We start from the raw sequence: 22,259 nt of genomic DNA on the forward strand, positions 1-22,259 counted from the left end.
TGAAAGTGATCTTGAAAAAGTCTCCCTTCCAGATACATGCTTGATGGTATTCTACACTTTAAAATAAGATTGTCAGCAACAATATTGCAGGTTACTTTAAATTGCTACTTCTTAGCTTCCAGTTTGGGTCAACCAGGACCAGATTGATCTACAGCACGTCTAGGTCTTCATGACAACACTGATGTTAGCTCCGTTAGCCATGTCTGTGAATAGCATGATGCTACTCTGCCTTCTGGAATTCTCTTTGTTGCTGGGTTAGCACAGCTAGCTCGTCCATCTGATTGGAGATAGATCTTATGTTCCCAATAACGATGGATGGAAGGACAGGTCCATGTCGTCACTTCTTAGCTCACACATGAGAACCAGCACGTCGTCCTCACTTCCTTCTCCTCACCTTGTGGGGAAACATCTGGCCTTGCACCAGTTAGCATTGACACACTACAGGCTGCTAACAGCTGATTTCACATGTAAACTATGCAGCCATGGTTACATGTAAGATCTCCAGACAAACACAGGAGAAAAAGTAGTAAAAATACAAAATAATGATCCACTCCAAATGCAAAGATTACAAAAAAGAGACGAAGAAGAGAGAGCCGCTGCAAAAGGCAGCCATAGCTAACAGGGCAGTGCCTAGCAATTAATTATTTTATCAAAGAAATTCCAGTCTTGCAACATGGGATAAGCACCAATTTTCACAAAACTGTAAAGCAGTATATTTTAAAAAGTGTTTAAAGATTCAAATAAGATTTTTCCATGTTTTTATTACAAAAGAAATATAACATCACAAGTTGAATGGGCTTTTGTGTGTGTGTGTGTGTGTGTGTGTGTGTGTGTGTAGCATACGTAAAGAAACACATTGCTCACTAATAATTTGGTGAATCAGCAAGTTTTTGTATCTCTTGTAATTTAATTTAACATTCTGGTGTGCTACACGACCTGATCAAGAGAAGTTACGGCTCAACAATATTTTACGACAAACACTCCATGACATTTCAGTAACTTAAGTCAGACTTTTATTTTGAAAAGCCTCTTCAGTATAAAATATTGCAGCTATTAGTACATCACGTAGCACCAGTTTGGTTGGTGGAACTTTTAGATGTTTTAATAATTCCTGACACAGACTCTTGGATAATTCTCTTACGGTTGCGTCAGGTAACGTCACATTTTTAGACATCTCTCGACGCCTCGACCATCTGGAGAGTTGGACAATTAAAAAGTCTTTAATTTTTCTTTGTGGTTAAAGTTTTTCATCCTGGGCTCTGAGTGGAGCACACCATGGTAGGTGTAGTTGTTAAGAGGGATTTAACATCGCTGTGTGTGTAAGAGTGTGTGTGCGATGAGGTTTGAGTGTCCTCCACTTCCACAGAGTGTGTGTTCACGCTGTGACGCTTTGTCTGTGTCTCAGTCAGCAGGTGTGGGGGGATGTACCCAGTCTGGGGCCGTGTTTGCTCCCTGTGACTCTCCTGCTGCTGCTTGTTGGCTTTGGGTGGACAGCGCCCCCTCTTATCCTGCCCCCGGAAACCCCTCAGTTTGGGGCTCCAGTGTTCCCGCCACTGGAGGGCCAGAGTGGAGCGATCTGCCACCAGGCGACGCTCCTCGGGACCCCAACCACGCTCCCCTTCGTCGGCGCCAATCACGAGGAAGGTCCGGCCGACGTGGAGGGCGGGGCAGCCGCAGCTGAGGTCGCGATCTGGGACCCAGAGTGATTGAGGACCCCTGCGGACTCGGGAAGTGGACCCCGTGCGGAAGACGGTTTGGACTGAGATGGAAAACTGCCACCAGGGACCTGAACGCTCCATCCCTCTCACCTGTACCTTCAACACTGAGGTAAACGTTTCACAAAACATAACACATGTTGAAAATCATATTTTTTAATTTAAATGTACAAATATTGGTGCAAATCAATTTGTTGCATCAAAATCTGAAAAGTTATTTCAATCATTCTCACAAAATTTGATGCTTACCAAAGTCTTTGAGACAATAAGTCTCTAAGTTCATCCTGACTTTGACCTGAGAAGGTTGGCAGTACGACACACACTCCTCCGCTTTAACAGGGACAGAGAGGGGGAGAGGAGGAGGAGGAGGAGGAGGAGGGACAGCACATCAAATGAGAGGGTATCATTTCATAGCCAGCATATCAGCACATGTCTTTTCCCCTAATTACAATATGGCTGCTTGTATTTGTCATCACAGTATCCTGTGACTAACAGATGACTCCGAGTGCAGCAGGTGGGACATTCTGAACGCCACCACTAGGAGGGAGTGGTTAGCTGGTTTTGTTTTGATATATGAGCACACAGAGGTGGTTCGGTCATGTGTGTGTCATACATGAGGCAACACAAACATGGGTGGAAACGGTCGGTTAGAGAGTCACATGACATTACAGCGTTGGAGAATTCTCAATATTGAACAGTCTTTATTGAGATTTAACCCTTTCATATGACTTAAAACCACGACAGGTTTTAGAGTCTGACCGAGTGGTTCCCAAAGTGGAGGCTGGATCCTCTGTGTCATGAAACACTAATAGAGGGGGTCGTAGAATACTTTCCAAAATAAAAAAAACCCTATAAAAATATGTATATTTCATCTGTTATTGTGAAAACAAAATTGTAAACAAAAATATGGGTAAAATTTTATATTAAAATCACGTCGACCACATTTTTTTTGACCCTTTTTCCAGATTTCTTTGTTAGCACAAGACAAGGGTAGTGATGTTTTCAGGGACAGCAGATAAATTAACAAAACACAAGATGTGCTCATAGGTCATCCAGTTTCCCCAGATTAGCTAAATCAATACCTAATTTTTTTTTTTTTCATTCTTTTACATCTGTATTTAAATTGGCTTATAGTGGTAGGGATGGGTACCTTTCACATTTAAAATGATATTGTACCTGGTAATCAGTATTGATACTCAACAGTACCAATTTTGGGCACTTTTGTGTGTTTATGTGGTCAAAAAAATATCAATTTTTTTAATAACAAAATCAAAATTCTTTTCAATTTAACATATTTATTCTTCAATATATAACCTTGCAATGCTGTGTACAAGTCCAGCATGGAAAACCCCCTACTCTTTCAATCCCTCACAGACACAAGGATGCATTTAGGTACCTAAACATGGTACCTTTTAATTTTACGTGAATTGGTACCCGGTATTTTTGACAGAATTCAGTTGGTACCTATAAAAGTACCTAATTCAGTACCCATCCCTAGTAGCAGGGTGTTACTGGATATTTTTGGGGGTCGCAGACTGAAAAGTTTGGGAACACCTGCTCTGACACGTAAAACTACCTTGAACACAGTTCAGACGTCCTCATTAAACATCTCGTCCTATGTATCTTGAGGTCATGTTATTGGGATATGGCCTTTTATGGATCTTATTAAACATTTGAACAAAGTTACGATTAAAAAAAAATAAATAAAGGAGATGGAATTGATAAACAAAAAGTTTAAAAACTGACAAGCATACAAATTATTATGGCCAATGCTTGATATTAAGGTTGGGTGGCACCAGTTGTCAAAGGGTCCAACATTTCTTGCTATCATTTCACATAAATTTAGCACAAAAGTGTGTCTAGTGTCTAGTATTTGATAGATTAGCTCTTACACTGCAAAAAAACGAAATCTTATTGAGTGTTTTTGTCTTATTTTCAGTAAAAATGTCTTTTTAGACTAAATATGAGCCACATTTACTTGACCAGCCCAGAAAAGTGTCTTATTTCAAGTTATTTAAAGACAAAAATGAGGTCTGAATTGCTTGTAATAAGTAAAAAAAAATCTGCCAGTGGGGTAAGACAAATGTGCTTGTATTAAGACATTATTCTAATCTTGACAAACACATTTCTCTTACTCCACTGGCAGATTTTTTTACTTGTTTCAAGCAATTCAGACCTAATTTTTGTCTTTAAATGACTTGAAATAAGACACTTTTCTGGGCTGGTCAAGTGAATGTGGCTAATATTTTGTCTGAAAATATATTTTTCCCTAAAATAAGAGAAAAGTACTTAGTAAAATTTCATTTTTTGCAGTGAAGTTGTTCCAATGCTTCTTTACTTTATATCTTATATTTTATTTTGAAAATAAAAAAATATTCTGAATTTATTCAAATTCTTTTCGATTTTTTTTAATCCTGTCTATTTAAACTGTTCTTCCTTAAACATTAACTGGATCCGACCCTGATCAATCAAAAGATGTTTAACCATCAGGAAAAAAAACTTAAAAGCTTGACCTGAAACAGAGCTGAAAGTGTATGACATTAACAGGCTTGTGTCATTTCTGCCTGTTGGTCTGCTTACCTATGCTGTACTGAGGTTGAAACACTGGTGTTGGAGCGACCTCTTGAATTCCTGCAAACATAAACACAGTTTCAGACAGGTGATCGGAACACACACACAGACACACACACACAGGCTTCAACATACCCTCATGAGCCGTCAGGTTGTAGCAGACTGAACAAGTTTGTGTGTGTTATGTGTGCTATGCTCGGATGCCTCCCATTGCACGGTGGCATGTCTGCACAGAAGATAAGCAAGTGTCAAAAATGTGTGTGTGGTCTGTTTTTATGGGCGAGAAACACACGCTCTGAAAAGACACGGGGACCCAAACTTTACTTTTGGTAATTTAATAAGGTCGAAGCATCGCCTCTGGTATGGTTTTTGTCTCAAACTCTGAACAGAGTCTGGTAAACCTTGCTTGACTCTGTGCGTGTCTGTGAGCTTGTAAATGGAAAATGAACAACCTGCTGCTCCGTACGTATATTATCCAGGCCACTTGTAAAAGTGTGTGTGTGACAGCGCTGCCATATTTTACCAAGTTCACACTCGGTATCCCCGTCCGTGTCCTGTCCTCTCTGACACAACTGGGCCAGTGACACCCTACACCCCAACCCAGCTGGCTGCCCCCCTCTTCAAAAACCAGGAAGGTGCCATGTTGTTGGTGTATGTACATCAAGTACACAGTAAGAAGACGAGGGCTGTTGAATTTCTCAGTATCATAAATAACCTGAGTAATCAATTAAAATAATGTATAACTAGAAAAACACTCAGAGAGCACAGACCTCCGCCAAGCATATTGTGATTGTCTCCAACACTTTAGTCCGACTTTAATGTTATACTCCATTTCAGCAGACTGTCTGCTACAATTTGGTGTTAGTTGCAGGTTTGTATGATAATTTGTTTCCTGACAGTGTTGAAAATTATGATGACCCAGTACATATTTCATATTCCAGATCTCAGTATCCAGAATATTGCCAGGATCTGGATCGTACTTTTACATCTGTCAGAAATTATGGTGACCTTGTCTTGTATAGTTTTTCAAAGCCATCCGACCATTTATGGTGGCGTTATATACACGTATGGTGAAAACAGCCCTATCTCACAATGATAAAGAATCCTTAAAAACAATCCTGGATCCAGACAGTGATCCAGATCACCTCCAAAATTTAATCACTTCTTCCTTATCTCATTTTTAACATTCCTGAAAATTTCATCAAAATTCATTTGTTACTTTATGAGTCATGCAGTTCACAGACAAACGCTCCCAAAAACATAACCTCCGTGGCAGAGGTGATAATTCTATCTAAACTTTACCAAACAAAATCCTATTAAAGTCTAGAATTAAGTGAAAATTAATTCATAAAAGCACATGTGACCATTACACCTAAAACTCATTTAGTCATTTATTTTCTGGACCTGACTTGATTTATATAAAGAGAATAAATTTTGAATAAAACTTGAAATGTATTTATGTAAAAAGTTGCTGAAATCTAGTCGGCAAAATTATGTTAGCTAATTATTTAGCAAGCTTTACCCTACCCAAGCCAAGCTTTAGCTATCATGACCCACCTACCCGAGCTGGTGAAGCCATGTGTATAAATAGTTTTGTAATCAAATATAAACACCAAAGCAAGGCAACATAGAAGCTACAAGCCCAATCGTTGTCCTCTTTGCTACTGAAATCTTGTGAAAGGGAACAAACGAACAGACAACAAATTTAACGGTTTCTGCGAAAGTTATCAGATATGTCTCAACCATAAAAAATGTATAAATGTATTTTTAAAAACCAAATTAAAAAAACATCATATTTGTAGGACAACAGGCACAGTGGTTGTGTCCTTCTTCAGTGTTTTATGGTTAACGTCCATTTATTTTATTTTTGAAAGATGTTATTGTAAAGTTTGTCTCAGTGTGTTGTATGTTTTTATTTCTCTTTCTTAAATGTGATTGATTGTACAGACTGTGTGGCATTCTTGTTATTTTACATGTAAATATGTTTGTTTTTGGCCTGGACCCCAGGAAGACTAGCTCCAAATTAAATGGATCCAAATTAAATAAACAAACAAATAAACCAAGCGGAAACATCAGTCTAAAATGTATAGCCTGTTTGAAAGTGTTAAAACTATAGTTCCTTAAGTGTCCACTAGGGGCTGGCTGCAGCAACAACAAAAACCGCACACACACACATTCAAAAATGACTTTTTTTTTCTTGTTATTTTGAAAGGAAACTTGTTTGTTGTGTCCATGTGAGGGCATGGCTTACTTACTTTAAAGGCTGAAAAAAACTAATGTTACGATGCTCAATTCATTGATAACACCCTGCGCGTACACTAGAAGTATTCCCTCAAGAGAAGAATCAAATACTACTTGTAAAATATTATCTTCAGGCATAAGCATCTATTTTTGTCTGCTTAGCACAAAATTAGCACTAATTCCAGTCCAAACATAATCACAAGTTACAGTTACATAAATTTAAGGAGTTAGCTTTGCTAGCTAGGTCAGAAGTTATCTTTCCCTTCTTTTTATTTTAGCTAAGGCTAGTTTCTCTCAGGTTTTCTCAACCATTGTTGCATTCACCTACAGCCTTAATTAATTTTGAGGGTTAGCTAAAAGCACAAGATTGATAGATGAAAATAAAGATTAGCTTCAGCTTTAGCAAAGGCTACTCTTTTAGAAAGTGTATTTTTTTAAGTCTATTTATAAAAAAATGTAGTCAGTGCATCCTTTTCTGATATTCTGAGGTTTCTGATTCAGTTGAGGATAAAAAAATGAACCTGTAGCTAACTTCAGGTTTAGCATGGTGACTTATATCTGAGCAGAGTGGAGGATGAGGGTTGGTGTTCGTTGAGGTGGTGGGGGGTAAGAGATGCTATACATAGCCTGAGATGGTCTGGCAGTAAAAACAAACAAGGTTTTCTTTCACTCACTCCTTTCACTGAGAGAGTTATGAGTCTGGGCCCTGGGATGGGGGCGTTGTGAGCTACACGACAGGTGTGAAGCTCGCCGCTTCTGGCTTCCTATGTCACCTGATTGGGGCTTACACTGTGTCAGTGCCTGTGTAGTTGTCGGCACTCGTACGATTAGCCGGGGAAGCGCACGTGGATTAGCGCTCGGGGCTGGGGTTCGGTGCTGGCCAGACCCCGGGGTCAAAATATGAGAAGCAGCAAGCCACTTGATATGACTCTGATCCCAGATCAGCTGGTGATGAGGTTTCCTCGTAGGTTTCAGCTCATGTCAAGGCTGCTATGGAAACAGTCTCCAGGGATGATGAAAAGGGGACACGCTGCATGATAAGTCCAAATGACTCCGGACGGCAGCGGCTCCTTTTAAACCGAGCTACGATTTGATAAAGGCTTAAGAGCTTGATAGAAGGTTTAATCCATTAAGGCCAAACAAATAATGCTGAAGGAGAAATTAAAGAGATCACTTCGTCTTGACTGACAACCAACTATTAAAAAGTTGATTAGCTTCATGAGGATGGCATGTGTTGAATGCAAAGTTAACACTTCTTTAAGATTTGTAATCCCTCTTTAAACACTGTTGAACTGAAACAAAACAAGAGGCTGAATGATGACCTATACTTTCTGATCTGGTGCCAGGTTGGTCCTAAATGCCCTCAGAAACAATCTACCAACAAATATCAAACACAAGTGCTAAAGGTGTCTTACAAACTGTGGTTTGACTTACGTATGCAGGGTCGGAGAGGAGACCTTCCTTGTTTGAACCCCGGGGCACAGCGGTTACACCTGAGGCCGGTCACACCTTCTCGACACAGACACTGACCTGATGTTTGGTTACACCAGCGGCCCACTGCTCCCAGGGGATGGCACTGACACGCTGAGGGAAGGAGCAGAAGGTTGGGTAAGTGCGACAAATGTTGTAGTTTTACTGGACAATGAAGATGCTAACCAGAGGAAGATGTTTAATAGTTTTTGATTTCCTATCAAACACATGGTCTCGTATTACCATACTTTCAGAGAGTTGCTTTTCACTTAATTAATGTTTCATTGCTAATCAGCTGGCTAAAGGTGTTGTGCTCAGCGGAGGCACTCAGCTCTCCACAAGTTATTTTTTTAGGGAACGACAGACAACTTTCATCAACAACAACACGTTTAGGAAGGATCCAAACTTAACACAGGACATTTCCCCAGCATTGGATACAAAGCTTACAGAAAGTCCAGTTGGCACTGAGGTTACTGGATTGCTAACACATCTGCAGACCAGAAACTTCAGCACCATCTTCGTACATTTTCTGCCTCTGGACTGATTCTGACCACGTGGACATGGTTGTTTTTCACAATAAGAACAAGTAGACGGATAAACTGGGCCCCATGAGTCTCAGTGAGCCTTAGTCGATCGTAAACACTGCCCAAGATCAACAACAGAGAATACTTGAAGGGTGCTGGGAGATTTTGTGTTGACAGATGTGACACCGCTGGAAACTGAAATTGGTGGTGTTTTTCCGGGCTAAAGACTCCGTTTCCCATGAGCACCATCACCCACTGTTGTAGTAACTTGACTCTTGTTGTGCGTTCATTTGTACATGAAAGTCGGAATTTCTGATTTCTAAATGGGAAAGCCAAGCTGGGCACTTACACCACCTCCGAGTTCCCAGAAGGAAATTCCAAGTTCAGGTGTAAACAATAATTAAGCTCCTGTTTTCTTCTTTTATTTTAGAACTTCTGACTTGTGTTTGTCACAATAAATCAGAAATTCTGCTGTTATGGCAAGTTTTTCCGACTTGGCAACTGTGGAACACAGCATTACCAAGGCATGCATTTGTTTTGGAGTACAGGTCTCCCTTTAACACTACTTTTCTTTGTTCAAGACAACTTTTCCCAAAATGCAAAGCCACACCTTCATGTATTTATTTGTTTTATGTTGCGCTTTTGCTTGAAATGTGACAACAAGCAAACTTTGTACACTCAGTTTGTAGAGCCAACGTTACCTTACTCTACATTTTAGCTCAATTGTCCACCATTACTACAAAATAGATCAGATGGATCGTTTTCAGCAGGAAAAAGAAGTGCAACAAATGGATTTGTGTTCTCATAGGAAAACTCTGACCCAGACACAAGGAACTAAGAATTTTTTGTTTTAGAAATAACCAATTTTGTCCATGATAATCTTATTTTAAATCATAGATTATGATCAGGCAAAGATATAACAGTGAGAACATTTCTGAATAATAAAAAGTAGACTCGTTATTCTAAAAGTGAACATGTTTCATCACCGTACCAAGTCGTGACAACAAAGCAGCAACAAAGCTGCACAGAGGACAGCCAGGACAATAGACGGGCTGAGGAGGTCTATCCATCAATAAAGGAACCCAGGTTTAATCCTGCTTGACAGCCGCCGTCCTGAGGGAGGGAGCGTCCTTGAGCAAATATACAAGACCTCTACTAACGCCGTAAAACCTATTTTGTAGCTGTCGAGTGGGGTAAACAAAGACAAATTCCTCGGGCAGGACGCCATATGAAGGCTGAGAAGATGTTCACCACTTATCAATATGCGCCAGGGACGGAAAAATAAAGGCCTGGATTCATTTCCCTTCTCGTTGCATTTGTCACACGAGTCTTATAAAGATGGAGACAACTCTTTTATCTAAACTGATACACGTGATAAGTTCTTTTTTCTACTTTTGGATGAGAGAAAGTGTTCACTAACATGTTAGACCCAAAGAGAGGAGACACTCTTCTCACTCAGGCAATGTTTAGACAAATCCTAACAATGAATCTAAACAACTCGACTGCAAAAGTGAAAAATCGGTCTCTAAAAGCAACACAGCAACAATAAATCTGACCTTGAATGTGAGCTGGGGTGGTCGTAGACTTTTATGTGCATAAAAAGTGATAAAATGCGTCAACGTTAAATCATAATTCTTCATCCCCGCGTTCGTGTCAAACCTCAAAGGGAGCCCGTTAACTTGGGTAATATTAGGCCGGCAGTCAAAGCCTCACACAAGCATGCCAGAGTGTCACAGTCACTTAGGACATGTGACCAGTCAAAGGTCAAAGGTCAGCTTCCACATGCCGACCGGCGGTAAGTATGGGTGTACAGGTGGCAGCTCTGTGGGGTTTGTGTGTTTTTGTGGGACTAACAGGAATAGCTGTCCACTCTCACAATGTAACCAGCCCATAAACACTTCTGGGACACACACACACACTCACACACACATTTACTGAGTCAGACGCTACAATATCCGGTGGTACCATGACACTTCATCTGTATACGTTAGCTTTCAGTTAATGAAAATCCCGAACACTCATACAGTAAACACACACACACACAGGTGTTGACTGACGTTGGCAGGCCTTGCGGTGGTTCAGCGGTTTGCTGTGGTCACGCGTGTATCCGTTCTGGCAGTATTGACAGTGGCGTCCGGCTGTGTGGTGGCGACACTTCTGACACACGCCTCCACTGCGTCGACCTGACTGCTGGAACACCTCCATGCTGAAGCGACACTTGTTCGAATGGCCGTTACATTCACAGGCTGGAAAAGGGAAAGAAACAAAAAAACAGTAAGAAAAATGATCATCAAAAGATTCAGGGCAGCCCCTTAAAAGTTTTTAAAAATTATAAGCCAAGACAAATGCAAAAAGTAAGAAAACTTGTGTTTGGTAGTTTATGTCTTTGTTGTCACAATGCTTCTTGGCATAAATCTAACTCGGTCAGGAAGCCTGTTTCGTGTTTCCTTTCCTTGCCAGTGTCTTGTTTCTTATGACTTCAATCATCCAGTCCACCAAATATCACCAAACAAGGGTCAATAGTAGAATAAGCTGTTTGGTGTTTGTAGATTATGTACATTTCAAATCCATGTTTCTTACAAATTTGGCATCATTTAACAAGTTCTTTATTAACAAACAGGAGCCTTGATAGAGCTTGTTGGGTTAGCATTAGCAAGATAAATTTGTCTCTTTTTTGTTATCTTTGTATTTGGAGCGGATCATCACTTTGTATGGCTCATTTGTTGGTCGTGGACACCAAACTTTTTGTGGCTTCAGGGATATTTTTACGACTTTTTCTCCTGTGTTTGTCTGGAGATCCTACATGTAACCATGGCTGCATTCTTTACATGTGAACTCAGCTGTTAGCAGCCTGTAGCATGTCAATGCTAACTGGTGCAAGGCCTGATGTTTCCCACAAGGTGAGGAGAAGGAGGTGAGGACGATGTGCTGGTTCTCAGGTGTGAGCTAAGAAGTGACGACATCGACCTGTCCTTCCATCCATCGTTATTGGGAACGTAAGATCTATCTCCAATAAGATGGACGAGCTACCTGTGCTAACCCAGCAATAGAGGGAATACCAGAAGGCAGAGTAGCATCATGCTATTCACAGACATGGCTAACGGAGCTAACATCAGACACCAACACCACATTGGAAGAGCTTCACCTGCTGTGAGCAGACAGGATCCAGGAAGTCAAAATTATTTGCAAAACTCTCCTTTTGTTCAAGACACCTGTGGGAAACTGAATGTAGTTGTGTTAAACATTAGCACTCCTCAGTAGCCAACAGGTATTAAGGTTAGCTAAAGATGAACTGCCGCTAGCTTGTTTGATGGCTTAGCTAGCTTGTGTTTAGCTTAATTGATTCATGTTTCAAACCAAAAGCCAAATTGTCCTCGGGTGTCTCTTTTCTAATACAAATGGACTCAGTCTTTCACTTTGTACGCAGCTGTTTTAAATAAAGAAATTAGATAGCTAGCTTAGCTAAAGCTTTGAGGGCTGTACACTGAGCAATCCCTGGATCACTGGCTGATTAAGTCCCTTCATGTTAAAGTAATACAGACACTGACATGACTCTAAGCTTAGAAAACAAGAGTCTGGAAATGTTTAACTGTCAATTTAAACAAAGAAAACAGAACATTGTTTTCTCATACCAAAAGACCCTCTGACAGAATCCTTTTCAGGGCTGATTCTTTTCTAATGATTTCTTGGCAATCTTATTATTTGAGCCAGCAGCAAAAAGACGAGAAGGGAGTGACAGATGAGTGTATGACTGTGTAACTTCTCAGAAACTCAGATCCTGTTTGTTCAACATGAAGATGTAAAGAAGATGTAAATGAATTTGCTTATTTCAGCTCCTGTCCTTAGAGACGAGTGGTACAAAGAGAGTCCCAGTGTCACGGCATCTTCGTTGTCTCTAACACTATAAAACTATTGAGTTCGTGTGTGTCTGACTATCTCTGGTTAAGACCAGGTGTGGTAAGCCAGTACACACAGGTTCATCTCAGTTAATTAAAATAAAGAGGATAATTTATTTCACTTGTAAAATTAAAATATTGTGATAAAGTTGGTTAATGTAAATTAATAATGTTGTGCTCTAATCAGCTGAATAACTGAATATGCTGACACTGTGGAGCCAGCAAAGAAGCTAGCTGTTCACAAGGTGCTGTACCCAAAAATGTTACTAGAAACTTGAATAGAGAGAAAATGTATGGTGGAAAAAGTTGCAGTAGTAACAGAGATAAGCACAAGGAGCAAGCCTCTCATTCACTACTTCCTTGTGTTGTGTGAAAGGGTGTATGGAGGCCTATTTCTGCCAGGTTGGCTAAAAAAGGTGAGCTTTCGCTTCAATGAAGAATCAAAATTTTAGGTCAAATTTGTGAGATAATAAACCAAACTAAATTGATTTAAAACAAAACAACCATAAAGTAGTATTACTATGTGATATAAGCATGAATAGTGAAACAACAAGTCAGTTTTGGGATTAAACAAGTAGAAATAATGTGATAAAAGCCACAGAAATGGCATGATATGTCAAAAAAACAAGATAATAAATTAATGTTTTGAGATGTGAATCATAACGATGGAAAAGGAAATCCTAGTTATGGCATAAAAGAACAAAAATATTAGATAAAAAAGATAATTATTCATTATTATGGGAGAAAATTAAAAATTATGAGACAGTCAGTATTATTAGTTAAAAGCCAAAATAATAAGAAAGTTTAGTCTGGTGTGCATTTTTTAACTCACCTTGCTATTTGGGATGGGTAAGACCTAGTAAGTATAATAACTAAACTTTGTCATTTACAGAAAGTTTGATTATTTGTGTCATGAGTTCTCTATAAGTTGTTTGTTAGTAGTGTTATTAAACTTAAACGGATGTATATGTTGTGATTTTATCAAAACATGATGTGGGCAGTGTCCCTGAATGTGGCTAATAAGTCAAAGTTTTAAAACATAAAGTATCATGGGTCTGAGAGACAGGAATGTAATGTCCAAATGTGTGGACGCTGGGTCTTAAGAGGATAATATGACACAAAAAGACCAAATTATGAGATAAAAGCTTGTGACATTTTATCACATGATTATGAAAATCCTCATGTTGATCTTTCATCTCATATTAGGGACTAACTTTTTCATTATTCGACTTTTTATCACATTGTTTTGGCTTAAAATGTTGTCAAATCCAAGGCTTCCTCATTTTTTCAGTAACTTCTTTGCAACCTGGAATAAATTGGCTTAGTATAAATGTGTGACTGCAGATGCACCACCAAACCCTTTCTGCAGGTTTTTTCACCTTTCTTATCTTTGTCAGAGTTTTAGTTTGTTGGTGGCGGCCACTGAGCTTTTAGTGTATTGCATTTAATGTATTTACTCTCAATTTCTGGCTGATTGTTTTGTGGTTTGTGCCATATATCGCTGTCTTCTTACAATACATTGAACTAACTCACCAACACATGGATTTGGATGCGTTGGCGTCGCTCGATGCCACGGTCTGTCGCAGTAGAAATCCTCGCACACATCACAATCTGGCCCCGCTGTGTGGTGCTCGCACATACACACAGCCCGTCCCGTGTCGTCACGGCGACACTTGGAAGCATGTCCGTTACATTTACACCTGCCCCCAACCTGCAGGTCCGAGAGCGCCAGAGGAGCCCGGACAGCAGTCATATAAGCAAAGTGAGGGGCCACCTGTGAGTCCCTTTGTTTTGAATTCAGATTATTATTCCTCCTCTTCCTCAGCTCCTGTCCTCTGTTACCTCTACTCCTCCCCTCGACTGACCAGTTGCAACCTCCATTTGGACAAGGCAGCCATTGGCTGTCAGCTTTCTTGCGGCCACGCCCTCTGCCTTTCTCGCCTCTCTTTGAAGGCGTGAGGATGTCTGTACCGAAACCATCCCCTCTGTCCTTGCTCGTCACATTGTGTCCGTCTTCTTCCTGACCTTTGGATTGACTCTTTCTTCCATGTTTGTCCGCTTTGTTCCTCCCTCTTGTGTCTGAGTTTTTTGTCTCCCTGTCAAAAAACATTAACGTGTTTTCCATGTTTAACTTATCCAGCCCCTTGTGGCCCGCCCTCCACCTTGAAAACCCCGTCGTTCTGTCAGGCTCTACCTGGTCATGCCATCGTACTTCCTCTTGCTTATCTGAGGTCCTATCCTTGGCGTGTTTTGACACTTGGTGGAAAACTATGCGGATGTCTGTGGCTGTCACCCAGTCTTGGAGGGTGTGACTGTGGTCAAAATCCGGTGAGGATGGCCGGCCATCCAGGGTGGAGAAGGCTAGGACCATACCGCCCCTTTGTTTTTGTAAGGGGCGGGGATCTGAGCAGAGGGGCTCGGTTTCTTGGTGCCGACTCTGAGCCACTGTCTGCGAGGGAAGCCTGAAGTCTCGCAGACAATCATTGGAGTAGTGCTGCATCGGCCTCCACGTCCGACCAAAGTCCATCGACTTGAGGATGGAGATGGAAATTGGGTCTGAAGGCTCCCCCTGCTGGCAGAACTGCAAACTGATGTATGTAATCTCAAAGCGGCGTCCAAGCGGAAGCGTTAGCACCCATTCGCCACTGTCAGGATCTCCGTGAGCCATCCAGCAGGTGAGGTTGTGAGGGTTGTGGAGGTCTGTCAAGGTGGTGACATTGCCGTCATGGTCGGGCCCTTGCAGCGAGTGACTGGCGTTGACGGGGACTCCATATGCGGCGTTGATGAACTCTGACAGGCAGTGGCGCGGACGTCCGTCCAGGTGGTAGCACGGGTCATGGGGCGAAGTCCAGCTCAGAGGGGTGTGGGAAAGGGAAGAGGAGACAAGGGATGGAGGAAGGAAAAGGAGCAGGAGGTAAAAGGGGAAAAGGGAGGTGAAGGGGGGAGGGGAGAAGGGTAGGGTCATCATGTCATCCAGCCTGGGGAAGAAGAAAAAAAGATGGCTTTAAGAGAAATCCATGGGAGCTGGATCATAAAACAAAAACCCCACAAAGTGATTGATTTATCAGACTTGAATTCAAAGCCAAATAGAGGAGAAATCCAAGAGAGACCACCTGTGCCTTTATTGGAAACAGACAGTACCATCTCACCGCACCTCGTCGGCTTTCAGGTGATGCCAGTAAAGATCTCATCTTGTAAAAATGTAATCCCGATCTTCAAAATAGTGTTGGCCACTGGTTTGAATCTTTGACCCTGACAGCTCCGAAGAACATATCTGTCTTAAAACTCTTCCAAAGTATGAAAAAAGAGCAAGAGTGTGGGTGAAGAAGGGTGCACACCCAGCGGGTCTGTCTGAAATGACAAAAAACATGCCCAACAGCTGGGGCTCAACCCCGAACTGGACCACATCCATCACGTTTATGACTCTCCTTTTCAAATCACTTTACCACCGGTCAGTGCTGCAGGCGAGCGTGAGGTGCCTGAGCATGAGAAGTGCGATCGAGGGTATGAGAAACAGAAAATAAGGGGAGGGAAGGAAAGGAGTTGGAGATTAGCCTTTAGGATGGGAGCAGATGATTTACAGATCAAAATGTGTGTTCGGCTTGAGCCCCTAAATGGAAACTTCCGTGGTAAAGACAAATGCAGACTTGTGTACGAACAAATCCCTTCCCGTCTCTTACCGATGGTGACGAGTGTAATTTATTCCTCTGTCAGGATTTGATACGCAGTGTTAATTTTGGCATGTGGACAAAATGAACAATGAGTGTACTCTTTCTGGAGCCTGATTTATCGTCGCCCAGAGTCACGTTAGCAAACTTTTTAAACTTTCCTCCTTTGGATCCTTCGTGTTTTGTTCCTTCCTTTCTTACAGGACTGTCATTTCCAAACTACTTCCCCTTTGCTCTTCAGTCCCCCAGCTCATCTATCACCTGCCCCCTTCATTCTGCTCTGAGAATATTCTTAACTGCTGCGAGATTGATGATGTCCTAACAAGCGTTTGACACTGACAGCGAAGTCAGCAGGGCTGCATAAACCAAACCCGTAGGAGAAGACGGGGCTGAACGCCTCTACGACCTCGTCATCCCGCTCAATTAGCCGACCACCGAAATATGAGGCTTCCCTCGGGGACCACACAGCTCCGAGGGGCCTGTGAGCAGGACACGGCATTCCCTTGGCAGATTTGGACAACCTGACCTCCGGACAAAGAGAGAATCAACCGAACGTGGCCGAGGACAAAAGGAAGATCAGGCGTATCGTATGACTTTGTTTCGAAGTGTCGCTGCAGGAAACGCCACAAGCAAAGAGCGCCGTGATGAGCGGTCTGACTGTGACCCTGGTGCCACCAAGCCACATTCCTGGTGTCCAGAATGCCTCGGTTGGTCATTCCTGTCGTGTCGAGACATGCCCCACGGGAACCTGAACTCTCTGATAAAAAGCAGGACTTATACGTTGATCTGGTGATTAATTGGCTCTCTGGTTTCATAGGGTGTCAGTGTCAGAGATTATAAGGAGGGCAAAGGTTACCGGAGGATTCAGGAGAGTGGCGGATTGAGGGGGGACACACAAAGGGGGTGTTGGTTAAACATACCCGTGACACGCTCTTGCTCTTCTCTTTGTCACATTACACGACTAATTAAACATAACAAGCACTGTGCTGAATGGATGCTCATCCAAGAGAGCCCCCCTGAGGTTTTTCAAGCCCCCCACCCGGCCAAAATGAGACTCTGTCTTCTTCTGAAACTGGATCATCTGTCTGGCACCGCCACTGTAACCCACCGGATATGATTTCAACGGTTTTTCTCTGCTGCTTTCCAAAAATTCACACAGCTGGGGTGTCTGAGGAACCTGCTGAAGACAAGCGTGAAGACGTGCCGTTTGATGCGAGGGGACATTAAGACGATTTTACACCAAAATCTGCAAACAACAGAAGCTTGGAAGACGGCATCTCCATTTCTTCGGCACAGAAACCTCAAATTTTGAAACAACTTGGCAGCAATCTGTGTCTTTGAAAAAGCTTATACAGCCAAATAGTGGTAAGATGAGATCAACATCTCCGGCGGGTGATCTTTAGAAGCAGCTATGCTTGGCTGGCAAGGGGCTGGAAAAATACTTGCTGACAACCTGGGGGCATGTTTACAGCATAGTCGTACAGAGACCAACGCTCATGTTCATGCTTTGCAGACCCCCTTATTTTAATTCCCCGACTTAATCTCCGTTTATTCTTCATGAAGCTGCAGATTGAGTAACTTAAACGGAGGGAAACCAAAGCATTGTTTCACGACGCAGTAAAAACCGAAGCAACAGGAACTGGAGCAAATACGTCACCTATAAAAACCATCAACACCCACTAGAAGTTTTATTACCCTAAACTGTTGAATTCAAGAAAAATTTATTGGCTCTGAAGAAGAAATTTCTCAGTGAAATCATACGTTAACAATGTGATCCAACTTTACAGGAAATGTAAAACACAAAAACACTTGTTTGCTTAAATATTACCGCCCTATAAGTCAGGGTTTTATTGACGCGCACTGTATTTTAAGAGTATGGTGGGGACACTAGAGGGAAATGTGACCCCGTATGGCAATAAAACTGGGAAAATAATCTGCCGAAGTCACCGCAAGGGGACATGTGGATAAAATCTTTATTCGTACTTTTTGTACATGTGCTGCAGCGTAGTTTCCAGATTGGTTTTGAAATAAACAGGGAAATGTCTGTGTCTTGTTTTTATTTATGTGTTCTATACTTTTGGTTGTCTTTTTCAGAGGTCGTTGCGAGCTGAGAGGAAAAGGAAACCCGTAAAATATGATCACCGAGGAGAAGTCAAATGAGAATTTATCTGTTTTGACCGTTAAATTTTTAAGAGCTGTGGTGTTTGTTTGCGAACGAAAGAGCGCTACAGTTTCACAGAAGTATTTTTGCTAGTTGTTTTTGTATCTACACATTTTTTACATACATAAGTTTTATGTTCAGTTTGACCTTCTTTTGCTTGACACCAGCCTAATCTTTTTCTTTCTCCTTCCCAGTTTTTGCGTACAGAAGTAAATTTGTTGTTTGTGATAATTTGCACATAAAACTGATTTTCCTTTTTTCTTTTCTTCCTCTAAGTGGGATGTGAGGTCTTTATATCATGGAGTGCAGAGAGCTCTGGTTTTTGGTGTTGGGTCTGTGACTACCTGTTAACTCTCTCTGTCTGTTCACACTTTCGAGCTGCGGGCCTGTCTGGGTCTGGATCTGTTCTGGTGAGCAGATGAGCTGGATTTGGCCTGTCTCACACGTTTTAACATTCCTCGTCATGGGCAGCAGCTTCGGCCGGCGATACGGGGGCAAAGATTTGAAATTCAAATAGCGTTTCTTGCCTCTGTTGAGTTTTAAAAGACTTAAGTTGTTGTTTTTACAAATAAACACAAGACAGCAGTTAAAGGGGCTGCGTCGTGTCAGGGTGATTGTCTCTTGGAGGATTTCCCAGGGTTCAACACTGCTGCTCCGCTGAAGACACGCAGCCTTTAAATAAATATGATCAATTATACAAGCTCTGTGTTATAGGCCACATGTTTGACGCAGCACCAAAGCACCTGTTGGTGCATGTTACCACACTGACACCTTTGTTAATTTGCAATTGTCCTCAGTCAGCCAGAAATACAACACTGGAGAGAGGCTACGTATGCGGTCTGTAGGCTCAAACTGCATTCCTGCCAGCACAGTTGAAGCCCATGTGTGTGTTATTCCACACGGAGCGGATTCCAGGAGTTCTGTTTAAGGTGTAATAATCTAATTTTAGTGGAGCGGCCCAGGAGGTGAAAGCAACAGACAGCACAAAAAGGATTATCACTGCTTGTATCTTTAGCTGAAGCCCTCTGTCCGTCCCATTTGCACCTCAAACAAACCAATAAGGTGCAGGAGCCTGGTGCGCTTCCACGCTCGCACCGAGGGCGCCAATCTCTCCACCAACCTTTCTTTCATTTAACTTTTTTAAATACAAAAACCACATGTTACCCACTTGATATTTGAAAGCTAGTTTCCTGTCAACCCCCACCCCTCTTTATAACCTCATACAAGTTGGCAAAGACGCTCTCCTGCCGCTCGGGCTTCACATGTCGATATTAAAAAACAGATGGAAATGAAATCATGGTGATTCCATGTTAAAGTCACGCCAGAGGCAACCTCGGGCATGATGGGAGAAAAATGGGGAGGCCTCTACTTGTTATTGGTGTGAATTAAATCCACATAATGATGTACAGGTGGGCTTATGCAGAAAATGAGGCAGAAAACAACAAAAACTAAAAAAAAAAAAAATAATAAAGAGCAGCTAGATTTTTGTTGATGTGAACAGGTTACCAGATAATTATCAGATAATTATCAACGTATAAAGTCACCTCCTTTTTTTTTTTTTTTTTAATCAAGCACCACATCATCACAAATGATCTGTCTTTTTCATCCCTTATGTCATTTAAAACAATTAGCAATTAGCCTGCTATGTCTATTAAAGCAAGTGCGTTTTAGCCTCTTTCCTCCTGGGAAAAACGGATTTTTTAGTGGAGTAATTGCACAAAAGAAAACAGCCTGCAGTGACACGCAGGTTTTGGGTGTTGTAAATTGAATGAACCTCATGTTAATGACTCCTGCCTCGGTTCATTAAACAGAAAGGTTTGTCATATTTAGGATAGTTTGATTATTTTGGCATTAGCTAACAGCGGAGCCCTGAGGCTAATAGCCACAGTTCAGCACAGCTAATTACACTTGTTAGCCTGAAATTAGCTGCAGCTAATTAGCTTTATCTGCCAGAGAGGAAGAAAAATATTTACATTATGAGTCTATCACAGTTTGAACAAATGATTGATTTCTGTTTTATGTTAAAATACTCGTTAGTTGTTAGCCTGGTCTGTGTAGCGCTGAGGCCGTGTTTCGTGACATTTTAATGCTAGATTAAATTTACTATTCAACTTTGATTGTATCGTTCAAAATCACATATTACATACACCATATACATTAAAAAGATGGTAATAAAAATAATAATAAAAAAGTACGGAAAAATTATTTATGTAGAAATTCTATTTTGATAGTAAAAAAAAAAAACTTTTTAATTGAAACCGGTATGAACTGTGGGTTAACAGCCGTTAGTTTTGGCTCCACGATGATACAGGTGTATGCAGAAAAATAATAGACTTGTTGACGTGAAGCGAAAGGAGAAATACAGTGTTAAAATGCTGCAATATACAGTGAATTTGTAGGAATATTTCCGCCATAATTTTAAAAAATGACGGTTAACACATTCTCTTCTCAACGGCTTCTCTTGCGCGCGACTTCATCAGAGATTAAACGTCACTGAAACTTAAGCAACAGCCCGATTAGTACACATTTAAATTAAAAAGACGTTGATGATGGCAGCTCACCATGTGCGTCCCAGTGATCCTCCTTCTCCTTCCCTCTGCTCCAGCAGATCCTCCCGATCATGAAGAGAAGCGCAGCAAGTGTCCGGACATCCAAATCCTGCGCGTCTGCGGTGCAGCAGAGCAGAGACGGAGGACGAGACTGCCGGGAGGGGGCAACACACCGGGCACTGAGCGAGCAGGAGGAGGAGAAGGAGAGATAAATAAACGCAAACAGGTGGGAGGTGCGTCTCTGCTGCTTATAGAAAGTGAAGTGCGCCAAGAGTTCCCACCTCGAGGCGTAACATCCTGCTCCATGCGCTGCCAAGCGAGCTCACATGTCCGTCAAACTCAAACAGGGATCATCAAACTGTCTGTTAATCCTTAATAACATGTATTTATAGTTTTTAGCTGATAGGGGATTATCTTTTTGTTGATACTCTCTCAAGTCATCTTGTCATACACCTTAATTTTATTTTGAAATGATCCTCCTCGTCTTTGAATAGGAATGCAAAGTGTGCACGTGCAAGTTTTTGGAGAATTTATTAAAGCAATTTATCAAACTTCAAATTATCTAAACATACCCATATGCTATTGTCACTTTATTTACCTTGTTTGTGATTATTATAATTTTTTTCTAAATTGGTGTATTTTACCTCATATATCTTCTACAGTATGAAAAAAAAAATTGCTCACTTTTACTCCAAAAAGTTTCCAAGGGATTTAGACCAAAATACGGAAGCCCTAACTGGACACACATCAATTCAGTTTACCTGTCTTTTCTCTGACAATGACTTCGTTCTGGTTGTTGCTTTTCATTAAGGTACCATCTTGAAATAGCAAACCTTATTTTCTGGTGATACTTTCTGAGTATCCCAAAAACTTTTTTATTGTTTTTTACTCCCTAATTAAAAAAAAAAAAATCTAGTCAGTATTCAGTACTCGTTTGATGCATTTAAATTTCAAAGAACATATATTTTAAGTAAGTTAATTCATAACACAACAAACCAATTGATTTAAGGTACCATGGGTCCAGGGGTTGCCAAAATCACCCAAAAATGTCCACACAAAAGCTTTTAAAAGATGCTATTAAGTGTAAGGGATAAAATCATCAAAATGACAATGGTACCACTTTGTCACAGGGCGTCACATATTAAAAGATTCAACTGATATTATGTTGAAAATCAAGAAAATAAACACAGTTTCTCATTATCATGGGATAAAAAAAGTGCATAATACATATGAAAGGATGTCCACTTTGGGCTTCCATACAATAATATTTTTAAATTTTGAATATTTGAAAGTACGAGGCCACATAGGAGCTACCAGGTTCACTTTTAGACATGTTTGCCAAGAAACTAATTTTCAGTGATGACTCTTACTTTGACTAGATTTTTTGAATATTGTTATGATTTTAAATTCTCTGTGGTAAAATATTCTGAGTACTTCAGCCAGTTGATAAATTGTGTAACAGAT

At 41.1% G+C, this 22,259-nt stretch overlaps 1 protein-coding gene across 1 annotated transcript; it reads right to left on the reverse strand.

Moving 5' to 3' along the window:
• Window positions 1–831: 831 nt before the first annotated feature.
• On the reverse strand, window positions 832–20,989 carry ntn5 (netrin 5). The gene is made up of 7 exons (XM_074661824.1): window positions 20,808–20,989; window positions 13,951–15,395; window positions 10,579–10,767; window positions 7,962–8,111; window positions 4,296–4,346; window positions 1,965–2,045; window positions 832–1,822 (listed from the first exon to the last, which is right to left on the reverse strand). The coding sequence occupies exons 2-7, from the start codon at window positions 15,383–15,385 to the stop codon at window positions 1,248–1,250; spliced, it is 2,481 nt and encodes an 826-aa protein (XP_074517925.1). The 5' UTR covers window positions 15,386–15,395; window positions 20,808–20,989; the 3' UTR covers window positions 832–1,247.
• Window positions 20,990–22,259: the final 1,270 nt, after the last annotated feature.

This window comes from Halichoeres trimaculatus, unplaced genomic scaffold (assembly GCF_033239565.1).
Source record: "Halichoeres trimaculatus isolate MK-OKI-2021-1 unplaced genomic scaffold, fHalTri1.1 fHalTri1_scaffold_22, whole genome shotgun sequence".
NCBI lineage: Eukaryota > Metazoa > Chordata > Actinopteri > Labriformes > Labridae > Halichoeres > Halichoeres trimaculatus.